Source organism: Anas acuta, chromosome 14, assembly GCF_963932015.1.
Source record: "Anas acuta chromosome 14, bAnaAcu1.1, whole genome shotgun sequence".
NCBI lineage: Eukaryota > Metazoa > Chordata > Aves > Anseriformes > Anatidae > Anas > Anas acuta.
The window spans coordinates 19971513-19997136 of NC_088992.1; the positions used below are offsets into that span (position 1 = coordinate 19971513).

Below are 25624 nucleotides of genomic sequence, written 5' to 3' on the forward strand. Positions count from 1 at the left end.
TGATTACAATTCCTGAAAAATACAAAGGCTGGTAGTGAAACTTGTCATTCGGATTCTAGGATTTCAGAAGGCTTGATGCTAGTGCTAAGAAAATATATCCAGGTTTATCCCTGCAATGTAAGAACAAGGCTTCAGATATTGAAGGGTTTGTACATTGCAAAGCAGAGGACTGCATTTTCTCACCAAGAAGAGAAAGGGCGATGTGTGGTTTCATGAGCTCTTTAGGCAAGAAAATGTCAGTTAATCAGGATCAAATGAAGACTTAAGTTCAAAGGGAGAATCACCATTCACAGGATACTTGCTAGAAAAATCCCATGCCGATATGGTCATGGGCATTGAAGGCATCATAAACCAGGTATAAATTGCATTCAAATAAATGCAATCATAAAGCACTACAAAGCAACAAGATCTAAGATGAGTTGGAAAACCTCCTCTCAGATGTGGCTACATGGATTTTAAAAACCTTACCTTCTGCAATGGATGGTAGTACTGCTGAGGTATCCTGTACTAGCCAAAGAACAGAGTAATGCAGAAATAAGGACTGGAAATCATCAGCTAATGCAGTAACAGACTTACTGAGCTGTATGTAATAGTTGATGTGTTTGCAAGATGCTGTGTACTCCTGAAGGCATACCTTAAAAAAAGTTACTGTCTTTACTGATGACAAAAGCAAAACAAAGCCACATCTGCATCACTTCAAGGGTCAGGTTGTCTGCAAGATGCAGATGCATACTGAGCAGCAGATGTTAGCTGCATCTATAATCACCACCATGCCAAATAAATAAAAACAAAAGCCTCAAAATGGGCATTTTACTGTTCTGAAATTTGCAGTTAAGTATGGGAAGATGCTCACAGCAGACTAAGAAGTGAATCACAGGTGGATGAGCACTGCAGATAGGCTCACAGCAGGTTAAACTGCTGCCTGTAGCTGAACCCGATGAAGTGTGGGGATCGGGCAGGCTGGCACTAGGAGCCACTCAGCAATCAGAAATGCACACAGCAGTTAAGGACAACCAAAATGACAAAATGGTAAAAGGCAATCAAATCACAGCAGGCATACAGGAAGTCCTTGGTACCTTCCTGGGGTTACCAAAGTGGTGGCCAAAATATTTTGCAAATAGCAGGGCTGTTCTCTCCCCATGGCACACTGAAGGCCTTACAAGCAGCATTAACTACAGCAACAGGACAGCTTTTCCACAGCTCCAGTTTATGAAGACAGAGCAAATACACCACTTAAATAAGTGGTCTTTCTGCATTCACAGACCGGAGACCAGATCTTTATATTAACAACCTTCACAGCAAGCTCCCATGAGTCAAAGAACCTCACTAGCTCTATTTCCTTTACTTTTTCTTGAATGCTCTGCATAGGCACATGTTCTAGACTATTTTTCAACCATGTGGAAATCCACCTACGGCTGTCAGTACCACAGCCGGTAACAGACTTTCGCAGTGTGCTCTGAATAGGCAAACAGCTAACAGTGGCTCAGTACAGACCCTGCATATTCTCTGCTTCTCATCACTGCTGTATCCTGCACGATAATGTCTAGGTGACTTAAACTTGGGCAGGTGACCTGGGAGATCTATGCTTTGCTGGAGACTTTGTGCTATAAAGTACAATTTCCTTTCACTGGCACTGCCCTTCACCACAAGTTACAAACCAAGGATAATGGTGTGAAAAACTGACAAAGCCACCCAGGGCTCACTATCGTGTATGTTAAAACAAATCTCAAAACCAGGGTGTTAAGCAGCAGTGTCATAAAGAGAGGGCAACGTATGTTTTTCAAGTAATAAGTAGACATGTTAATCCATGCTTCAGGCAGCAGGTGCTGCTGGTGTGAGATGTTCCTCCCTCAAGTACTGGCCCCAGCACTGGAAGGACACAATGTAATGTCACACATAGTAACAAGTACCACAAAGACTTTATCAACTGTTTGTCTTAAAGGTAATGTTACTATCTGTCCAATATAAGCCTTTTTAAAAAACAAATAATTAAAAACAAAACAAAAAAATATATTTTCTTTAAAAATCTTGTAGGATCTATATGAAAAAGAGGCAGATTGGATTTTTATTAGGTAATGGAGACGAATGCCACAAGAAGATGGCTGGACATGGTACAGGGTCTGAGGAAGAAGCATGCAATGAGATGCATTGAGAATCATAGAATCATTTGGGTTGGAAAAGAGCCTTAAGAAATACATGAAGGGTGAAGTCTGAAGTAGGAGAGCTGTTACCCGAAGATGCCTGAGAAACGGTGGACCTGTGTTTGCTGGGAGAAGCTGGGAGTGGCAGGGGGCTGGCCAGCCTTGTGCACTTCCTTGATGTAAGGAGGGTGGGGGTCTCACATTTCGCTGCATGTTGACTGCAGGGGTCTTGTAGTCAATTTTTACCCTTGCAGTTCATTTCATTTCTTTACCCCTGCATACGTGTGGCTTACAACACTCTCTGCGTCTATAAGGTCCCTGCCCTGTAGTTCCCAGCCACTGTGACCAGGTTTTTCTTTTGCTAGCAGGGAAAGCCTGAGAGATACATTGTGAACTATTCCCCATGTATCTCCTTACAGTGTTCAGTTAAATGAACAGCCTTTCAGAAAGCCCCACTGTGGGTCAGGAAGCACTTGGAAAGCTTTTTGTACAGCAGTCAAGAAAGCAAGAGGATTATTTAAACATGAAAAAGAATAAAAGAAGTTAACCTAAGATTAAAACACACTTAAACAATTAGCCCTGCATTTTAGAGGTCTGCTGCCACAATGAATAATAGAATTTAACAATAATTGCTTAGATATATATAGAATTTCTAATCCTAAGGCATGCATTGCTCTTTACATTGTCTAAAAACACTTTGATAAAATTTTTAAGGCTCTGGAGAGGCAGGAAGAAGATGCTCAGCAGCAGTCAGTGTGGCTGTGCAAAGGCCTTGGTTGGGAGCTACAGTGTTGAAACACGAGTGAAGTAGGTGCATAGTAACTTGCTATCTAAAGCAGAATTTATTCAGATTCCCAAATTAGTTTCAAATCCTCCTTGAGCTCCAATTTGGGTCAAGGGAACCCTACTCCCAATGCAAGAGGCAACAGATCCTCATTACACTGGCAGGAGAAAGCCTGGCACAGCAGTGTGCCATCACACCTATCCTGGTGCTTGCTGTTCAGACTGCTAGGAAAGTCACATTCCCAACACAGGACATGTTGCTGTTGAGCGCAGCTAAATGCCATTACATGAGAGTAAATGAGTTTTGCAGCAGCAGCTTTCTGCTTTAGGTGTGTGTATAAACCCGAATAAATACCTAGCATCATATTGCTGATTCAGGAAGCAGGGCTGGGATTAAATTAGACAGCCCAATAATGGTGCTCGGTATTGGTAAGGGCTCAAGTGAAATCAGATTAGAGCTTTTCCCAACAGATCTTGTCCTGCTTTTTCATCAAGACCTCCAAACCAATTAAAGATATTATCGAAATAACTTCATGCAGAACAGGAGCTGCTTGCTTTTACTGTCAGGAGACCCAGGAGGATGGATGACACAAATGTGGGGAAATCCAGCCCATCTTTACAGAGTGAGTCCCACCAGACCGATAACTTCCCTATTCCTGCCATGCCCTCCCTCACTGTTTCCTCGCCCTGTCTTTGGCAGGAGAGAGGGAAGGAAACCTCAGGAAAGCTGCTGGGAGGACTGGAGGACATGCCCAGGCTCTGGGTGAGAGAGGTGGCTCTGAAGCCCTGGGGACAGCCCTGGGGACAGTTCTGCCCCTGCTCTCCAGGGTCCCTGTGGAAATCACATGCCTGCTCCAGGCTAGCGACTGCAAAACGCCGTGGATGAGTTGCTTGTTATGCAAGCTGGCTGAGCAAAGGAGAGCAAAATAAGAAACAGCCATGCGTGTCAAATACCAGAGAGATTTGATTGGAAAAGACGACAATTAATGTAAGTCACTTAAAGTTTCCATTTGAATCAGAGAAACGGTGAAGTGCAACCCGACAATAATTGCCCAGAGAAGAGATGTTGACCTGCAGCAGGCTCTATCCCTGTGGCTTCTTCTCCTCGTTTATTTCCCGTACTGGCACCCTTCCTTCCAGCACCACCCTCCATCAGCACTGGAGAGGCTGCCTGCAGCTGGATCATTGCAAACTTCTGTAAACCAGAGTGCTTTCCATTTTTCTTAAGCAATAAGCAGATGAACTGATATTCTGCCGAGCCAGGGGCTGGCTTCAACCCATCCTCCCCCAGCAGCCCATGGAGAGCCAAGTCCCCATGGCTTCCCACAGAAAGGGCTCTCCTGAGGCTCCGTGTTACATATGGGTCATACAACACCCATTAGGTGCTGAGCCAGGAGGTGGCCATGCCCCAGGGAGGAACAAACCAGGGCTACAAATTACAGAAGTAAATCTCAGAGCAGAAAGAAAGCCTTAACAGGGATTCTGCCCCACCAGGATACAGCAATTGCCTTCATTACCCAAAGCACAAACCAGGCAATTAAAAATAGACAAAACTGAGTTGATATTTCAGTCACTTCCAAGCTCAAGGTGCCCTTCAATGCCTCGGCTTCCCTATCAGAAACAAATGGATGCAGAACAGAACTTCTGACCTTGAGTCTTATATTAGGCCAAATAACAAAAGGGGTTTTATCGTAGCTCTGATCTCTTTTTTTCCAGACATATTGAAAGAGATTACCTTAGTAAAACTGAAAGAAAGCATGGTACTTAAAAAACCTAATCCCATCTTTCATCTGTAGGAAATAAGATAAATATCTTGATTTCACTCAGTACAATTACAAGAAGCTTTTCTCTTATCAAAACTCAGTCTCCTCTGGAGAGGTATTCTTTGAGCTGCGTACTGGACTTCAGCACAGTTGTTATGTACTTAAGGGCAAGAAAAGTGTGTTTTGGGTGAAAAAATGCTTGTTTTGCCCTCCTCCAACACAGGGCACCAACTTATCTGAGGGCCAGTAATCTCAGTAGCATCTGCTTTATACTGGTACAGGTGGTGAGTTTCATGGGCTTGGCTGTGCTGCTGTGCAGTCAGGGAGGACCAGAGGCACAGTGATGGGCTTGCACGCTGCCCATGGAGGCCAACATGATGCTGGCAGCGCTTCATCACCACGGGGAGCTGGTGAGCAGGGAGCCAAGGCCGCCCCACCTCTTCCCCTATCTTTTCATTCTTTTGAAGAAGAATTTTGAAGTGTCAAAAAGAAATATCTAAGAGCTTTTCTGCTTTTAAATTTAGCACAGATCCGTACGAAAGAAAAAAGCAAGGAAGGGGTGGGAGGAAGAACCTTACCCCAGACTTCTAAGATGACAGTTGAGAGAGAAGAAATTAGTGTCTCGACATCCATGCTACCCTGGGGACAACCCAACCTCAATACAAAGCCATTTACAAATAAAAAGAAAGGCTTTGACAGTATTAACTTTAGAAAACACCCACAAAACCAAAGCACATCCTCGCCCACACAAACTGGAGGTGTGCTGCACGCGGCGATGCTGGTGGCTGCCTGGCCTCAGTGATTGGGGACATGTCCCCTAAACCCACGAGGGGCAAAGCAGGGATGCTGCTCCAGACACTGCACACTGTTGTTTCTGCCATAAGATCCCCTGACCATGCATCTGCCTTTGGTTAGCGGTGCAAATCACACTCTTTTTTCCAAACTGAGCTGAAGCCCCCTTCCTCTCTCAGCTCTCGGCTTTTGCGCTTCTTCTCCTGATGTTCGGGTGCAAGGGAAGTGGATGGTGTGGGTACTGTGACCCCAGAAGCACTGCTCAGTGGGAGCCCAAACAGCAATGCAGAGCCCAAAGCCTGTGGGATGTGTCTGGGAAGGGGCCCAAACCTCTGCTGGCACCAGCTCCCATTTACGTACAGCTGCAGGTGGGTGCGTGTTCTTCACCCTCTGAAGCAATCAGAGGAACTCAGCCTGATCTGGGCTCTCCACCCTTTCTCCCCAGCTTTCCTGCTATCTCTTGCACTTCAGCGGCAAGAAGCAAGATGCTGCGGGATTGCTCCCAAGTCCGAGTGTTCCTGGGCTTGGCAATGGGAGCGTGGTGAGCGGGGAGTGCAGATGATTGTAGTGGGTTTACGTGGCAAGGTTTTGGTAGCAGGGGGGCATAGGGGTGGTTTCTGTGAGGAAGATCTAGAAGCTGCCCCATGTTTGGGAAGGGCCCCATTGTTTTCCAGATCTGAGCCAATAAGCGATGTTGTTTTGCGCCTCTGTGAGAGCATATTTAAGACAGGGAAAAAAAAACGCTGTGCCACACAGCAGCCGGGAGAGTCAAGGGAGTGAGAAACAGCCTTGCAGGTGCCAAGGTCAGTGTAGAAGGAGGGGGAGAGGTGCTCCAGGCGCCGGAGCAGAAGTCCCCTGCGGCCTGTGGTGAGGACCATGGTGAAGCAGGATGTCCCCCTGCAGCCCGTGGAGTACCACAGTGGAGCAGGATTCTGCGCTGCAGCCCATGGAGGAGACCATGGTGGAGCAGGTGGCCCTGCACAGATGGAGGCTGCCGCCTGTGGAAGACCCCTGCCGGAGCAGATTCCGGGCCGGACCTGTAGCCCGTGGAGAGGAGCCCACGCAGGAGCAGGTGACCTGGCAGGAGCTGCTGCCCGTGGGGGAGCCAGGTTGGAGCAGTTTTCTCCTGAGGGATGGACCCCGTGGTACGGACCCATATCTGGATCAGTTCTGGAAGAACTGTTGCCTGTGGGAAGCCCACGCCGGATCAGTTCATCAAGGACTGTATCCCGTGGGTGGGACCCCACAGCACAGGGGACGAGAGTGACCGAGAAGGAGCGGCAGAGAAGAAGTGCTGTAGACTGACCATAACCCCCATTCCCCCGTTCCCCTGCGCCGCTCAAGGGGAGGAGGTGGAAGAGGGTGGATGGGGGGGGAGGTGCTTTTGGTTTCTTTCCTTTGTTTCTCACTTCTCTAGCTTGTTAGTAATGAGCAATAAATCTTACTATCTGTCTTCTTATGCTGAGTCTGGTTTGCCCGTTACACTAATTATTGCGTGATTTTCTCGTCCTTATCTCAATCCTTGAGCCCCTTTTCACATATTTTCTCCCCATTCCTCTTTGAGGAGGGGGAGTGAGAGAGCGGCTGTGGTGGAGCTCGGCTGCCCACTCGAGCGGAACCACGACAGTGATGGGCACAGGGAGCCTGGCAGATGGGAAGGGACTGGACTCTTGCTGCAGCTGCCTGCTGGTCTGGCCATGGCTGTGGGTGCTTTGCTCTCTACATGTCCCCATGGCTGTTCTGGATGCACGTCCTGACCATTACATACACTTTTGCACAGGGTGGCCTCAGCCTTGGTGAGTGGCACATCAGCTGCCTGGAAGTGCTCTTTGTGTGCCATCAGGTGCAGGAAGCCCCGTGCACACATGGATTTGGGAGAAAGAGAAATAGATGCGGCTTACAGGAGGGATAGGGAAGAAGATGATGTCCTATCCTTGGCTCATAGGTCCTTTGGTGCTGCACAGAGCTAAACACAGACAACCCCTTTGCCATGCGTGCAACTCTCTTATTTTTGTGGTGAGAACTGCTGCTGCTGAACAGGTAAATTCCCTGAATCCCTGGGCTCTCTGCCCTTGCGTCCTGCATAATAGATTGCATACTCATTGTCTGTTTCCTGGTTCATCCCGTATCTCCTGTTTGAGCTAACACATACCTTCTGATATTTATAGCTTGCCTTGCCCCGCTTGTGATCCTTCGCAACTACGAGTCACAGTATTTGTAGATGTTACACTACAAGTCTGTTACTGGAGAGAATATTGATGCCAAGTTGTAAAATTGTGCCAGGGAAGTTGGAACATAAGTTTGATTGCAAATATTGGCAACGATTCACAAGAAATTACAAAAAAAAAAAAAAAAAAAAAAAAAAAAAAGCTCCACCAAGAAACTACAGAACTTCTTTTAATCTGTTTTTCAGTCTAATGATCTCATATATTTGTATAGAATACCTTTTCAGAATTGCAGCTGATGAAATTTAAGTGAAAACCAAATTATCTCTTGACAAGGTTAACACTGTTAGCAAAAGGAAAGACCTAGTAAGTGCTATCTATCCTCTTAATTCCCCAGTCCGAGACTTCCCCTGTGCCAGACTGTCCCCACATACTGTCTTTAACTACTCAGTCCAGTCTAGGTTTAAATGGCAGAACGAGCTGAGATGTCTGTGTATGCTGTACATACCACCACATCCCTGCTCTGAAGAATAAACTGGGAAATACTAAAAAAGGCTCAAAAGAAAGGTATTTTGGAGCCAGGGGGAGGTTCTTTTAAGATCACCAGGAATGAGTTTGCTGAACTGAATACAAAGCAGTGCCTGTGTGCTCCCCCTGCTAACACTCCAGGGAGGGATGGGGATTCTGTTTTTTCCCTTTTTTCACTCATCACCCCTCACTGGGCTGCAATAAAATTACCTGGCTCCTCACAAAGCCACACACTGCTGAGAGCAGATGGGTTTAGGCCCTGGTCCAACAGGCCAGGTCACAGTGCCTGTGTATCCCTCTGTGCCCCAGCAGCCACCACGTGTCCCTCACTTGTCCCAAGCTGTCAGGGCCAGGTTGCCTTCCTGCCCCAAGGCTGGCAGCACCCAGCTGAACGGGAAACTCGCTTCCGGACACCAGGTCACACAACCAGCAGAGTAGAGCTCCCAGTCTGTCTGGAGCAAGACCTGAACTCACTCCTGCTTTGTCTTCAGCCTGTCTCATTGAATTAGAGATGTTATTACAAAGAAAGCCAATCTTGAAACTTAAATTTATAGTGGTAAAGAACCATATGTATTCTAATCTGTTATCATGGATCTCGATTTTCATTATTAAAAGTGAATGCTGTGTTTCTAAAGCAAGTTTCTGTACATTGAACTTCCACATCTTACTTTTGCTACACCTTTTTGTGCTAGATTTCCCTGCCCCAAATAGACTCCGCTTTCTTTACCTTCTCTAGTACAAGACATCCAGTTAATGTGCCGGGAATATTTTTGTACAGCCCCTTCCCCAGGCCTTTCACCACACTTGTTAGTCCTCCCCATTTGTCCCAGCCTCCTCCTGGAGCAAGGTGCCCACTGCCAGCCCTGCCTGGCTGGGTACGCAGCAGCACCCATCCTGGCACCCACCCAAACATCCATGGGGACCTTCACCCTGCAGGCACGGTGTCAGCTGGGAGCTGATGCTCAGCACCGAAGCCTATTTCATGTTGGCTCTTTATGAGACTAGGCTGCAGTCCGAGTTTGTGCTCAGTATGCCAAGATGCAGAGCCATGCAGACTGTGTTTCTGTAGCCCTATGGAAATGTTTTCCTTGTGCTCAGTTAACCAAGCAATTCAGAGGGCAGAGAAACCCCAAACTGCTCTTTCTCTTTATTGTTATTCCTCTAATCTTGTGGTATCTGCACATGTTATCAGCAATTATTTGTTTTTTCTCCAGAGAGAAGATTAAAAGTAACTGGTTTATGGCCAAGAGCTGTTCCTTAAGAACCCTGACTAGAAAAACACCTGGTGGAAGATGCTAACTTTATTATGACTTGCAAACTGTGGGAATGCTCTGGTTAAAAATGCCATGCTGCTGTAGGTACCACATCAAGTGTGTTATGCTTCTTGCAAATTGCAACCTCATAAAATAAAATTAGTTTGTAGAATTGAGCTCTGCTTTTCATACTTTCATATATGCTGGGTAGAGCCATCACCTTGTCTTCAGATTATCTTTTATATTAGATCCTGGATCAAATGGTTGGAACAGCAGCACTCGAGGACAAGCTCCTTTCTTCCCACTTATCTTTGGATGTGACCTCGTGCCAAACCCTGACACTGGGAATGAGCCAGAGGCAACCTCAGGATACTGGGCTGCTGACCTATGCAGTAATGGCCTTTGAAAGCCCATTTCCAGCCAGTGGGAAATACGCACTGCAGCTGCTTCCCAGAAGGGAAACTGTGGAGTAGAAAGTGCAGAAATCTGCCCTGTGAGGGCTTTGGGAAATGGGGACAATCTGTGTGTTCCTTGATGGACACAAAATCAGCAGGTTGAAAATCAGCAAGCTCCATGTTATGAAGGCAGCATGGCCAAGTATCAACAAGAGGGTCAGCTCTGCTTCAGGTTTCCACAGCAGTCAGACTGAAGGGCAAAGTGGGGCTTTGTGGGGTCTTCAGGCAGTTTCCCCTGTCACAGTCATATCATTCAATGATATGACTTTTGTAAATTCACCATGTTCCAGCTTGGTAAGAATTAGACTTTTTCCCCATCTAGTCTTACGGAAAGTTTGTTTCAAAACATCACTGCCATGATGCTGCCATGATGGCCAGAAAACTTTGTCTAATTCTGGGCTTATCTTATGCTCCTGGTCACTTTCTGTCTCTCTTTTTTTTTTTTTCTTTTTTCTTTTTCTTTTTTCTTTTTCTCTGCTGACATGGGGAACTGATACTCAGACTGAAAGTACTGGATTGGAAACACATGTTGAGCAATCTTTGGTTGCATTGCCCAGAGGACTCAGGGGTTGTGTCAAACTGAAGGTACTATTTTTTGCCACCCCTGAAATTCCCAGTTAAAAATGTCTTGGTTGATGTAATATTTCATGCCCTGGGATGGCTCAGTACCAGTCAAAAGAAGAAGCCCCAGCGTGACCCCAGGGCCGCCACTGCTGATACCCTTCCATCAGTGCTCGTTCTTTATAGGACACACTTCTGGCCATGCCTGATGTTGTGCTCCAGACTTGTAATGGGAAAGCATATAGGAATGGTGAAAAGGGCTGCCTGGCATCACCCATAGATGTCAGCATAGCTCATCCAGGCACCTGCAGCATGAAAAATGACACTACCACAATTTAAAGTAAAGCCCACCAGTGGAATTCTTTCTATTGAATGAAAAAGTTCATTAGTTTCTCTTGTGCCTCTTGCTGAGTGCTGGAGGGACCCTAAGGACAGAGTTCTCCCAGGCACAGAAGATGTTCCTTCGTGGTCCCCCAGCCATACACAACAAGGTGATAACATGCCTGTGGTGTGCAGCCAGATGAGGATGGCTGCCCACAGGCCTGGTAATGAATAATTGAATCACAGGAGCATGATTGTCTGAGTGCAAACATAATGTTTGCATCAACTTGCTAGGAGGAAGCAAAATAAATTCCTACCATCAAGAACAAAATTCAAAATCCCAGCAAAGATATTAGCTGCACCCATTCATGTCTTTCAATGGGTTAATGGAGTCTCCTCTAAACTATCAAAAAGAGAAATTACATAAAAAGAACAAAATTGCAGGAGATTGAGATGGCAGGGGGTTGTCTCAGTCCTTTGCGCAGAAACTTCCCCAAAATAACTTGTTGGGAATGTGCTTTATGTTTACATTGCAAACATGAATTTCTTGCCTGCTGGATCCCAATAATTAATAAATGACTGCTGAAGAAATTGCAGCATACTTCCTAAAGCTCCTTAGCCTGCAATTGCTCCAAGTATTAGTAGCACAGCAAAATGTATCTGCCTCCAAAATGACCTATGGCAACACAGGGAGGAACAGCAAACATTGAGGCAATGAAGGAAACAGCAGCTGAAGTTCAAACGATCCATCTTGAGGCTAATGACCTTTCAGTGAAGAAGATGATGCAGTGTGTCAGAGCCCTGACCCCTGTTACTGGATCATTAAAATTGCCAGGCAGTTACTGCCAGTCAGAAATTGTGGTCCCAACAGCCTGATTTTGCTGTAAATAATGGCATAGCTTTGGGCAGTAACAGTCTGCCACCAAAATTCTTTTCCAAGTGATCACTGATTGATAAGAAAAAATTGCAGAAAAATCTGTTCAACTTGTGTAAATGGGAAAAACAAACAAACAAACAAACAAACAAACAAAAACATTTAGAAAGTTATTCATGTTTTAGTTCATGATAAAATAATTAAAAAAAAATAAATCAATTTTAAACCAAGGCCCTGCATTCTTCATGTTTAAAAGCTGAGTCAAAGAAGATTCACTCCCACTGCACACTGAAATTTGATCAAGACAAGCTAAGAAGGCATGTTTGTATTTAATGGTTTTTCATCCAAATGCTTTTTTCCAGGATTTTGTTCACTTGCTGGGTCTGTTTGTGAGCTTCACACACCCAGGGGCCTACCTGATGCTTGTCTATTTCTCCTTAAGAGCAAAAGCAAGAAAATGAACAAACAAACAAAAAGTAAGTTTCAGAAACCCCAGAAAAAAAAAAATAATAATAATAATGCTTTTTGACCATTCACACAGTTTGGTGGAGCCTGCAGGCAGCTTAGCTAAATAGTGCCCTGCAAATGCAAACAGTTGGCTATAAAGCCGAGGGTATGCACAATTGGCCACGAGACCCTGAGTTTCAGTCCAACCCTGAACCTTTCATCTCCATGTCAGCCTTTTGAGAGTTTGTCCAAGCAAAGTTGTGCATGTACTGAAATATCCCATTTTCTTCTTTCTTCTTTTCTTTTCTTTTAAAGCAGCAGCAAGGCCCTTCTTTGCCCTGGCCGGCTGCTGCAGCCAGATGATTTCCAGATCCTCCCACAGCCTCCGCACAGCCTCCGATTGCCAGCACCACAAACAGAGCAGGGACCCAACACCTCCCCAAAAACACAGCCTGTGAGCATCTCTTTATCCTCTCCAGAAATAGCTTCCTGCTGCTTTATGCAATGAGGAATGCTTTTCCAGGTAAGTGTAAATGTCTGAGGGAGAGAGAGCGAGCCAGTATTTAGGGTGATGTATCAACAGCTGACCTGCACCCTGATTCCCGCTGTGGTTTCTGGGGTCTTCAGCAGGTTGGGCAGAGACCTCACCTTGGCTGTGCACCATGTCGTCATCACTGTCCCTCTTTCCTCCAGACACCTCTGCTGCTGCCAGCGGCCACCACTGTCCTGTGGAGAAATGCGATAGCAAAAGCACGCATCCGCCTGGCTGAGCCTAAATGCATGTTTGCCAACGAAGCGCCCGTGCTGAGAGAGCCACCAGCTTGTCAGATGTCAAGGGGTGGCTCTGAGCATGGAAAGGCGGAGAAGAGGTGGGCGAGCAAGGAGGAGAGGGCTGTGTTTGCCAGGCCGTCGTCTGGAGGCTGTCAGGGTGCCCAAGCCCCGCTGCTCGCAGCAGCTTGCTGCCTCGGCCGCACAGGAGCAGCTGCAGCTGCCAGGGCTGGCCCAGCCCGCACAGTGATTGCTTTGCTCTGCCTCAGGAAGCTCTGTGGTCTCTGTGGCTGTCTCAATGCCTGAGAAAGGATAAGAGACAAGAGGAACAGGAGAAGGCAGGACAGCAGGCTTTTACTTGTAAACCTTGAGTGAGACTTGCTAGTGTTATTAGGAAGCATCTCTGAGCAAGCATTCTGTGTTTTCTGAGTCAAGCTGCAGCTGCAGCCCACAAAATGCCACCCTGGCAGGGGGAAGGGAACAACTGCTCCATCCATACCCCATGGGTAGAACCGCTGTGATCCTGCTGGGCACTGAACCCGCTGCGTGACTCAGCACAGACCTGGCTGCACAGGGAAACCAGAGTGCTTTTAAACCCATTAACCTGCCAGAGGTAATGACTTTGTGGAATTAAAGCTGTTGAAAAGGCACAGCAGCAGGTGTCCTGATGTGCATTGCAGCAGGCGGCACCCAGGCAGGGCTGTCCCCATGTCGGGGGGTCGGGGGCCCCAGCAGCACTGACTGCACTGACTGCCTGGTGGGCAGGGGGGGGCTTCAGGGGGGTTGCAACCTTGTGAATGGGTCTGGGAAAGCCTCACCCTGGGGGTGAAAATGAGGCATAGGTACTCAGTAAGTTTTTATGATTGTTCAGGGCAGCCTCTTTATTCATTCTTTCAATAGTTCTTGAAGTAATGCAAAGCAATCAGCCCATCCATCCCACCTGAATGTGATGGTCTCTCACCCAAAATCTTCTTTGCTTCTGGCCAGAAGGATCAAAGAAAGGAGAAGCTCCTACTGTCCCCTTACAGACTGGAAGCAGCAGCACACCACTAATCCCTGCTAGCACCCAGACCCTCCTGCCAACTCCCGTCAAACCCCGCCAGGCCAGTGGGGCAGGAGCAGCGTGAGCACAACACTGCTTGCCTGCCTCCACGGCACCTCTGACCTTCCCTTCCCTGCAGCCAGGAAGGATTTATTTTTATTCCAACAGAACTGTAACCTGCAGAGTTGCTAAACTTCTGCAAGCTGAAGAGCCGAGCTGCTGTGCTGCCTGTTGAAGCAGCAGCAAGGACGCTCTGGTGCTCAACCAGATTTACTGGCACCATCACTCATGGCCCCCACAGGGGCCACTAAAGCTCCACAGCCATGCTCCAGTGTTGAGCACTGGCTACACATGGCAATTTACTACGTGTTTCTCACACCTTCAGAGTGCTGACACCAGTGTGGGCTGATTGTGCTATTTATTTAATTCTGTATTTATGAAGACAATGAACTTCCAGACCCCCAAGCTGCATGCTGCTTTTTTGTTTTCCCCCTTTGTTTCTCTTGGCTCTTCCAAAAAGAAAATCAAGATGTGTTTTACTTTGGAGAAATAAAATCAACATCAGCCCTGTTTGAGAAAGCCTCTCTGTGATAGAAAAGGAGCAAATAAACCACTCACTACAGCTTTCCCAGAAGAGATTAGCACACTGTACTGTGCTGAACAGTGCACTTCTGGGAGGAAATGGGGAATGCACCAAAGTGACCTCCTTGACCCAAACATTCCAGAATTTTTCTGCTCTGATCATTGCTCAACTATATTTTACCCAAAGCCATCTTCTCCACTGTGGCAAAATTTCAGAACTTGTCTTATCCAAAAAATTCAAGCAATGCTGTGCTGGGTTCCAATCCTCTTGTGCAGTATGACTTGAATGATTCACAAAGGCATGAGTTCACTGCTTTGTTCTGACTAAACGTCTGTGCATAACAAAAGATATGCAAGCAATATGTTTAAAGAGGGAGGCAGCATTTTTCAGATGACTATGGCATTTTACTTTCATTTTTCTGGTGTACAGGACTGTGCACCGAACACATGCTACAGTTGTCCAGAAACCCGTATCTACTGCAGTGAATTATTGTACTAATTTTTGCCATACGTTAGTTGAGAGTGCATTGTAAATTCTCCTATCCACTTGCAATTCAGAATGATTCCCAAGTCCTTCAAATGTGTGATATTCCAAACCATAAGTTATTAGAACTATGAATTGCAAATATTTATAATGAATTACACATTTTGTGTTGCAAACAGAGAAGCAAACCTTTTTATGTGACACGTGAGTTGCAATCTTAGCCATCAAAAATGAATAGGGCATGAATTTCTGATTGTAGCCACATCTGCAGAGTTCAATTCACCCTTTCCATGTGCTCTGCTTGAATTCTGTAGTTAGTGGTACACATCAGAAGTGAGATAGGTTGATGTCCAGGCACTAACAAAAACACAATTCTGTCAATTGCCATGCTTGCAGAAATCAAACTCAGAAAACAGGCATGTCAAAATCCTCTTTCACAGATGAATGAGTATTTAATTCTACTCTTGCCCACTGTACAGACAGATCCATCTCTAACTAAATCTTGTCTCCTGACTGTTCATGACATCTCCAAATCACGTTGCACTGTGTCTTCCCCTGCCCAAGGAACAGGTGTCTTTCACACCAGCTGATGGAGAGTTCAAGAACAAAATGGGTGATGTGAAATCCTTTCCCCATCTTCTGGTTCATGATTTAGGGAGAAAGCATGGTGGTTTCTGTGGGGTTCAGACAGCTGTGGGCTCCCTCCTGTCATGGTCAAGCAGCCAAGCCACTGCAGTCTGCATCACCACTGTGCTTGCATCTGGCCCCAGGTGTGCTGTACAAAGTCTCTCTCAGCCTGGGTCCTCCAGAGCATCACAGTCTTCGCAGATCAATTGAAAAATAAATTAAAGAAAGAATGAGAACCGTATCCTAACCAGTCTGTCAGTCTGTGTGTGCTGAGGGATTCTGCCTCTTCTCACTGCCATGTTTTATCGTGCTCTGTTCCTTCTTCTTTTTTTCCCATTCCTAATATAAATGTGAAAAATCCCAAAATAGGAATGTAAGCACATTTTAACACTGAAGTTTTCAGAAGAAAAAAAAAAAGAAGAAATCAGTTTGTCCCTGGAAGGCACTCTCACAGATCACACATATCCAAGAACAAGAGCTTGAATTTAATCTTTAGCATTGACAAGCATACTCTTTGCACTTGCAAAAGCAGCAGAGAGTTGATTGCAAGTGAAGAAAGAACAGTTTGGACAGATAAAGCTGAAGGAATGTTCAGATCTTGTGAAGACTGGAAATGAAGAGGAGTTAGAAATTCAAGTTCTACTGCCCACCACTCCTGACTCCCTTTGTGGCTGAACAAGTCATGTCAGTTTAATACAGAATTGTACATCTCCGTGGTTTTGGGGGCAGAAGCCTGCCCTGGGTTCAGAACAGGGTCCGCCCTTCTCTTCACTTCTATCCCTGTTGGGGTACAAAACGCAGCTGTAACACCCCCCTTGCACAACTTCCCCATGTGCAGAAGCTCTTAGTCAGGAAGAAAAAACTTCAAGGTTGTAAAAGACGCGTGTGAACCGGGTCCAGCCCCTGAGCCGCTTCTCAGTTGGGCTGGTATGAAGCCAAGACATACAGGAAGGTTTCAATATTTCAGCTGCTGAAATCCCTTATATTTCCAAGACAGCAAAGCAAATATGCTTTATACCTGGGAGAGAAGCTGCCTCACTGAATCTCTTCCATCTGTGCCGAGTTCAAACTGTTCTGCGTTTAAGAGAAGCATTGAAGAAATCAAAATTCCCCATGTGAGGGTAACTGTCTAGAGACTGTAATTAGTCAGTTTTCCTTTAATCCTCACAATTGCAGCACCATCAGTTCATAACCTGCACCAAGGGAAGAAGTCACACTTTTCTCATTTGTTCCAAAGCCAAGAAAAACAGAAAAGAATTGATCTCTGAAGTACTGATGTGCTGAGCCTCAACCCTCAGCAGCTCACAAGCACATTCTGCTGTTCAAGCTGGAGTGACATGGAAAGGCAGGAGATATGTGGCTTGTGGTGGTAGGACACTGAAGAGAATTCATCCACTCTTAAGTACCCATAAAACCCAGAAATGAACAAGATGCCCTGTACAGAGATAGGTCTTACAGAGCCTTTTGTAATGTTTATCGCATCAAGACTGACAGGATTACAGCAAGGCACGCGAGCTGGTCAGGCAGTCCCCAGACTTGTTACCTATCTCCCTGGAGGACTTGTAAGTGGAAGCTGAGTTGTACGAGTGGGAGGGATGAGGTGGAAATGAGAGAAGCCTGACCTCAGCTCCAGGGTGGCACCCACCACTTAGTGCAGCCCACCTCAGCTGGCCAAGACTGTGCCCCCCCAGCTTTGGAGGGGAGGTGACTCTTCACAATTGCTTTGGCCTCAGGGACGTTCATATGGTTTAAAAGGGTTTCAAAATGAGAAGTCTGTCAGCACCAGGGGACACTCAGCAAGACTCGAGGAAAGCGCTCAGGAGTACATCTCCACTGCCCGGTGTCCCCAGGGCAGAGCCAGCCTGGGCCTGCCAGCCCTGCACAGCACAGGCAGGACAAGGAGCTCTCACAGCGAGACAGCAAACACAGTGAGACATCTTTGAGACACGAGGAGGCACCAGCATTGTCATCTGTGACATTCGGAGGTCAAACGTGGGCCTGGGCTGAAGCAATTCACCTTTGGTGCTGATGTGCTCGCTGTCTGCTGCATCTGAAACCCACACCTGAGAGAGGCTCCCTGTCATTTCACTGCCTCATCTACTTCACAAGAAGTACCTTGTTTCAGCACTTGCTAGCCCAAATAGATGTCATTCTCCCTTTCTTTGTCTTTAGGCCAGCAGGAGTCCCCCACCAGCCCTCCCTTCCCTCCTCCCCACGCACAGCCACATTTCCGGCGCTCACCCCTGCAGCTCCCCAGCACAGGCCATGCTCCCTTGCCCTCTCCCGCAGCTGAGGAGCGTTTGCCTCATCCCCAGGCATGGCTCTGACACAGGCATGTGCTCCGTGTGGCATGGTGCCATGCCCCCATCACAGACAGAGGGCTCTATATACGTTGTAATGGCCTTCATGACTTCAGAGGTGTGAGAGGCCTGTCCCAGGGCTGTGGGATGCCTTGCCCCGTTTCCCTTCCATTACACAGACCAAGACACCTTCAGAGGTCAATACAGCAGGAAGCTGGGGGCAAACGAGAAGATTAGACTCTGCTGGAAGTCTGAGCTTGTCTCCAGACGGGTTTAGCTCTGAACACAAACAGTTACTGACTCTTTATCTGGAAGTGAGGAGCCATGACTACATCCACCAGAACAAAGTCACTTCTATGCAGTAGTGCAAAAACACCAGTGGTGTTTTTTGTTTTTCAGATAATGTAGCTTTTTCTGATATTACTGGAGATAATTGCTCCTTTCTCCCTTCCTCCAGTGCTCTGCCCTCTAGCTCAATGCTTGGTAACAAGGTAGCAGAGGATGTGTCCCAGCACAGAGCCCTCCAAACCCCTCTGCACTCCCACCATGTGGGACACACATGCCCTCCTCTCACAATAAACAATGTGGTACAAAACCAGGGATGGGTGTGTGAGGTGGGGGCTCAAATTCTCTGGGCCCCCACAGTGCCAGACAGCTGGACTGTGTCTGGTAGCCCACGAGAGATGCACACTGCAGATCCAGACACCAATGCCTTGCATGGGGGGAGGCAGTGAGGGGCTCAGCCCTGGTGTGGAGTTGCCCCATGTGGCACATGGCAGGAGCCCGGGGCTGCTGGCAGACATGGGTGCCTCAGCCCAATTTTCCCCTGCACCAGCCCCCACAAGCTCAGAAAGAAAACATCTGCCCTTCCCCATTTGCCACTCCTGCCGCAAGCCACGACATGCTGCAAGGGCCAGTGTCCGGTTCCAGCAGGACACTGACCTCCTGTCTGTGCTGCAGGCATCCTGAGAGCCCCCAGGCTTTGGCTCAGTTACTGTAAAGGGCAGACACCCCGGCATTTTCTGAGCTGCTAAAGCAAAATAGCAAGTACCCTTCCTCCCAGAGAGCCACTGAAGTGCCCCAGCAGCATCAGGGCACTTGGGTAAGTTCCTCCTTTGCCATTCATTACTTCAGGAGATGCAGCACCAGCTGGTGGGGCTACAAAGACAGAACCTGAGAAGTGCCATTGGGAGCATCTCAATCCCTTTGCTAGAGAAAAGGGAGTAGGCAGCTTCTCCCAGGGTGCTCCCTGTGTGATCGAGTTCATCTCAGACAAAGCAACAACAGGATGCAGCAGCATGCATCCCAAATGCATGCATATCTTCTGCCTTCCCCCAAATATTTCCTGAACATTCCTCTGGAGAACCCGCACAGGCCAACATCTATCAGGTATCTACAAACCCAGGTTGTATGAGCACCCTAAGGATTACTGTGCACTTCTCATTCCCCCAATCCCCCCTTTATTTTTTTAACAGTTAATCCATCAGATATTTCAAATGCAACAGAAAATCACTCCTTTAAGAAATCTCATGAGAAGTACTCTTTCTAGTGACTCAAGCTATTTTGCAGCAGCTGAGAAACACTCACCTTAGCACGTGAGTTGATCCGTTTATTGTGGTGGTGGAACAGGGGACCGTCTGCCCCAAGATAGAAGGCCTTCGGTATCGCTCATCACCACAGCACAGGATGATGAGGAAGGCACGTCTGAAAGACTTGTTCAGGAAGGCGTAGAGGAAGGGGTTCAACCCTGAATTGATGTAGCCCAGCCACAGAAAAGCTGTCCACAGCTTCCCCGGCACCGTGTAGTTTATGAAAGGGTCCACGATGTTTGTGACAAAGAAGGGGGCCCAGCACAGGCAGAAGCACCCCATGATGATGCACAGGGTCTTGGCAGCTTTGGTCTCAGTCTTCATGCGGTGCGTGCTGTGCTGATCCGGGGGGTGCTGCCGACCGTCAGCGGGGGTCCCCGCGCGCTGCAGCACCCGGATCTGGTGGGCATGCTCCCTGGCGGTGATGTAGATGCGGTAGTAGGCCAGCACCATCAGGAGGAAGGGAATGTAGAAGGCCACCACAGAGCAGGTAATGGCGTATGGCTTGTTGACCATGAATATGCAGTAGGTGGAGTTGGAAGCCTTGTTGAACTGCCTTTGCTGGATCTGGGGCAGGGGGAGAAAGGAGAAGGACAAAGAATGGAAGAGATTCAGTGCTGCTCCTCTGCCATCAGCAGTCTGTTTGTCAGGATGCTCTACCACCACTTTCCTATTCTCTCTCCTCCCTTCCCTCTCCCACATGCCTTACCACTGCTGCCTCTCCCCACTATGCTTACATCTCAGGCTCTGATGGTCCTGAGGTTTGTGGAACCAGCCCATGTGCAGCTCCGGTGTCCTGGAGCATGCCTCAACCTGGCTGCTGAAAATCAGCCTAATAGCCCAGTTCATACTCTGTGAAGGGGAATAACTTCACTTTGTGCTGTGCTTTTTTGCAGTGCTCACTGCTCTGTTCATCAGGACATGCAAATGTGCACCAAGGGTGCACATTTCATCTGGCCAAGTGGCACAGGCCAGATGGGTGGGGATGGGGCTAGGCTAATAAAAACTTAGCAGACAGGGGCTGCTCTAGGCATGGGGCAGTAGGCAGCAGCCTTGAAAATCCCTATAAAGAGAAATTCCAGAAATTCGGCAAGCCCTTTGTTTCAATAACAAGGACTTCTCCTTTAGCCTCTATTGCTGTCTTTTCTTTGCATATTCCTTTTTAAAGAAGTATATACAGCAGGGAATATATTTGGTATCAAGTCAGTGTATCTCCTAAATTACTCACCAGATCAATGATGCCAATGCTATTCCAGCCTTGCATGATTGGGAGGAAAGAAATAAATGTTGGGATTACCCAGCAGCCTCCAAGCATTACAGCAATGCGCAATGGAGTCATCTTGTTCCTGTAAACCAGTGGCTGGCAGCAAATAGCATAGTACCTGCAAGGAGGAAGTGAGAGAACCACCATCACTGAATGAGACTTTCAGGTCTTCTAGAAATAAAACTGTAAAGCCTTTTCTCCAGCTTGTTTCTCCTGCCTTTCAAAACAGAGGGGAAAAAAAGATTCTATAGTCTATTTCTATTGACTGCCTCTTACACAAGGAGCTCAGGGTATTTTCACAGCATGAGTAAATAAGGTTTCATAGTCCCTTGCAGGGAAAAGCCAATATTTTCTAATTTTCCAGGTAGGGAAAATAAGGCATAGATTAATGCTGTGGTTTGTCTAAAGTCATGGAGCAAGCGAGTGACCTCCCATTCAGCTCTTCTCTCCTCCTGCACTTAGTCACAAAGCTGTCTGCACCCTCCTTACCACAACGAATGAGTTCACCTTCCTTCTATTTAGCCATAACTGAGTAAATGTTGGGGTTTTCCTAACTGTAATGGACATTTATTTTGACAAGACTGCAAAGGCTGTTGTTGCAAATTAACAAAGTGTTTCAAAGCTGTGAAAATATCTGTAAAATTAAGTGTGTTTTTCCATAAAAAAATCCCTTTCTACCTCCCTGTAAACACCTCTTGCCTGGCTGTGCTTTAACATTCTGCCACAAGGACAGCACAAATGTCTGCCCAGGGCTTCCAGTCTTTTCCCCACCGAGGGAAATTGCCCTGTTTTCTTTTTCTTCTCCCAGTCCATGAAACGTATTCACAATAAAATAGACTCCTGCTCTTAATATAACCAGCTTTGAACAGGAAATGTCTTCTCCAAGAGACAAAAAAATAAGTAGACCAAAATAAGAGACAAAGAAGAAATGCCCATAGGCATAGCAGGTCAGCAACCATAAAATTCTATTGCAGATTCCTGGTGGCCCTGACCTGACAGTCTGTTTCAGGTTCTGAATGAAATATTTTCAAACTTCAGAGGATTTCAGCATACTTTGCAGAGGAATGCCAGTACTGACGTCCCCACTGCTCAGACTGCTGGGGTCCAGAGGCTTCCACAGCAGAGCCACGAAATGTCCTTGGCTTTCAATCCCCTGTTCCAACCAATCTCCTTGCTGTAGCAGACCTGTAGTCTCTTTGATTTCAACACGACAGAGCGGGAAAGACTAGGGCTGAGTGGAAAGCAGTGGAGTCAGGACAGAAACCTAATACGGCAGACTGGGAAGATGGCCATTCTGCAAAGGCACTATACCCCAGTTACAAGTTTAGGTACGTCCCTGAACTACCACTTGATCCAGATAATTGATAGGAAGTAACATAAACACTCAATTACAGAACTTCAAGCATTTTTTTTCATGACCATACCAAGTAATATATAACAAGGATATTTATGAAAGAGCCTTTTTATGCAAAATGTTTAATAATTCAGCCCATAAAGCAGCATTAAAATCTCTTAACAACCAATGCAGGTCTCACTCTAATTGTGCAACTGAGAACATTTTCAACTTCCTTTTAAAAGTCTCCAGGGATCCTGCAGTTCAGAACTGAGAAGATGTCTCTATAGGTAGTTGGAAACTACTGCTTAGACTCCACAGCACAGGTGATCTGCTGCAGAAAATAGAAACTGTTAAGAAGGACAAGAGCAGTGGTCAGCCCAGTCCCGCTTGGCCAACACCAGGACCAGCAGAAATGCCTCTCAGGTTATCCTACAAATGTCCCTCACTAGGCTTCTGGCATTTTCACCTGGCACAGCTGATACATCAGTGATACCAAAAGTGCCCATGAATTCTCAGCTCTTCTAAATAACTAAATATATAATTCAGCAATGGGCCTGATGCGTATATTTTCTTAGTGAATTAATAATGGTTGTCTGGTAGATGTAGTTCCCACATTTGGTAAGCACAGACAATCTGCAATGTGGCACCCATCTGTGTACCTGTAGGACATAAGCACTGCATTGAAGTAGTGGCCATTGTTTCAACAACTATTTATAAAGGGAATAAATCACAGAACCACAGAATCATCTAGGTTGGAAGAGACCTCCAAGATCACCGAGTTTAGCTTCTGACCTAACACTAAAAAGTCCTCCACTAAACCATATCCCTAAGCTCTACATCTAAACGTCTTTTAAAGACTTCCAGGGATGGTGACTCCACCACTTCCCTGGGCAGCCTGTTCCAATGCATAAAAACCCTCTTGGTAAAGAATTTTTACCTAAGATCCAACCTAAAACTCCCCTGGTGCAACTTTAGCCCATTCCCCCTCGTCCTGTCACCAGGCATGTGGGAGAACAGACCAACCCCCACCTCTCTACAGCCTCCTTTAATGTACCTATAGAGAGCAATAAGGTCACCCCTGAGCCTCCTCTTCTCCAGGCTGAACAAGCCCAGCTCCCTCAGCCGCTCCTCGTAGGACTTGTTCTCCAGGCCCCTCACCAGCTTCGTTGCCCTTCTCTGGACCCGCTCAAGCACCTCGATGTCCTTCTTGTAGCGAGGGGCCCAAAACTGAACACAGTACTCGAGGTGCGGCCTCACCAGAGCCGAGTACAGGGGGACGATCACCTCTCTAGCCCTGCTGGCCACACTGCTTCTGATACAAGCCAGGATGCCCTTGGCCTTCTTGGCCACCTGAGCACACTGCTGGCTCATATTCAGCCGACTGTCCACCATCACTCCCAGGTCCTTCTCTGCCTGGCAGCTCTCCAACCACTCATCTCCCAGCCCGTAGCTCTGCTTGGGGTTATTGCGCCCCAGGTGCAGGACCCGGCACTTGGCCTTGTTGAACTTCATGCAGTTGACCTCAGCCCATCGGTGCAGCCTATCCAGATCCTTCTGCAGAGCCTTCCTACCCTCGAGCATATCAACACACACACCTAACTAGGTATCATCTGCGAACTTACTGAGGGTGCTCTCACTCCCCTCATCCAGATCATTGATAAAGATATTAAAGAGGACTGGCCCCAGTACCGAGCCCTGGGGGACGCCACTAGTGACCGGCCTCCAGTTGGATTTAACTCCATTCACCACAACTCTTTGGGCCCAGATATCCATCCAGTTTTTAACCCAACAAAGCGTACACCAGTCCAAGCCATAAGCAGCCAGTTTCTTGAGGAGAATGTTGTAGGGAATGGTGTCAAAGGCCTTACTGCAGTCAAGGTAGACCACATCCACAGCCTTTTTTTAAAGTCAATCTTCAATTTTTAAAGTCTATAACAGTCTGTTTTATGAGGCCAGCAAAATCATAAATTAGAGACATTAAATTAGCAAACACACACTGAAGTTCGACCACTGACCTGAAGTGGAGCCTGTGAGAACTTCTAAGTGCAAGCAGCACACTAAAAAAAAAGATATATGCAAATGGACAAATATACACGGCTTATGCGTATGTATAAAAGAGATGTCCTTGAGGTGCACAACTTATTTCATCAAGAGTTGAGTGGGAAGAGAAAAGTTTGTGCTAAACAGGCAGAAAAAAAAAAACAACTAAAAATTTCCAAATTTTCTTAAGAAATTTTTAAAAAGTCATGTGGAGTCAACTAAATTGCTTTATTTTGATAAAATGAGACGATATATTCTACACAAAGGGTTGAAATAAAATCAAAGTGTCAAAAGAAAACTTTTTTTTTTTAATCTCTTTGAAACAAGATTCAAAATGTCACAGGGGAAAAATGTTGAAGCAAGCATTCAACTCTTTCAATTTGATCATTTATATATTCTCTTCTGGTTTTCTGTGTGCATGAAAATCAGCCTGTTCCTCTGAAAGGTTTCACTTTCAAAGGAACGGTATATTTGACAGTAACTGTTCTTTCAGGGCACTGCCTGAAATGTTGCTCTCATGGAGTAATGCTAACTCCCATGGCAGTTGGTGGATCCAATTCCTGTGTTCACTGACATGGTCCTAATATGTTCCCAACATCTCTCTGGCAGCACAAGGAAGAAGAAGAGGAATAATTTGCAGGAACAGGATTTGCTTAGTTTTGGAGCTTGCCTTCAGTGGGTGAAGATTTGAACAAACGAGGTTGTCCCGCCTTGAAGGTATGTAAAATTGAACTGAATAGGAGCCTGAGTGACCTGATTAAAATCAGAGATTTTGGTTTGAGCTTGGTCCTGTTTTGAGAGGGGGGGATGGATCTGAGACCCCTACAGCTCCTTTTTTTGAGTCTATCAGTATGGTCAAATTTTAACAACTAAATGATTTCAGAGAATAGAATAAATATGTCTGTTGCTAGGATAATTACCCTCCTCATGACAGCCACAATGTGCTTGCGTAACCTTGTCTTATATTAGCAGAGCTTATTGAGTTTGGATTTCCCGGTGCTCTCCAGATTTCCTTCCCCAAGAAAATAAACCGACCTTTGAATCCAAACAGGTATTTTTGGTAATGCATTTGACTGCTTATTCAGACAGACGGTGGTTCTCTTGGCATTATGTGCAACTGCACTTTTGGCTCTAGACACAAGGGAATTATACCTGACATATTTATTTGTTTACTGTCTGAGAGACACCCACTGCAAAGTACTACCCAGTGCCCGACATCAAAGGATTCCTGTGACATTTCTGAGAGCAAGTTGCTGCACGTCTCAAGAAACTACACTTAATTGCAGAAAGGGCAAAAGGAGAAATTCACCAAACAAATGGGAGAGAATGGCCAACACACCAACTACCATTTCAGAAGTTAAATCAGCAAACAGAAAAGCAACTACATGACACATTACTAATTAACTACGGCAGGAAAACAATTCTTTGAAGCAGTTCGAGTTATTTCATTTCTGTACTTCTATCTCTGATGCATCTGACAGCATTACACTGACTTGTACATGCCATTAG

At 46.5% G+C, this 25624-nt stretch overlaps 1 protein-coding gene across 5 annotated transcripts in view; it reads right to left on the reverse strand.

Moving 5' to 3' along the window:
- The window catches only part of HTR4 (5-hydroxytryptamine receptor 4), a 136163-nt gene that overhangs the window by 35451 nt on the left and 75088 nt on the right, over positions 1-25624 (reverse strand). For 3 of the 5 annotated variants that reach the window (XR_011101281.1, XM_068697733.1, XM_068697735.1), the window contains exons 5-6: positions 20704-20857; positions 19474-20042 (exon numbers count right to left, since the gene is read on the reverse strand). Coding sequence is in view for 4 of the 5 variants with exons in the window: in XM_068697733.1 (XP_068553834.1) it covers positions 19474-20042; positions 20704-20857 (723 nt within the window). In the remaining variant the exon portion in view is untranslated. The other 2 variants (XM_068697736.1, XM_068697734.1) reach the window with 2 other exon arrangements.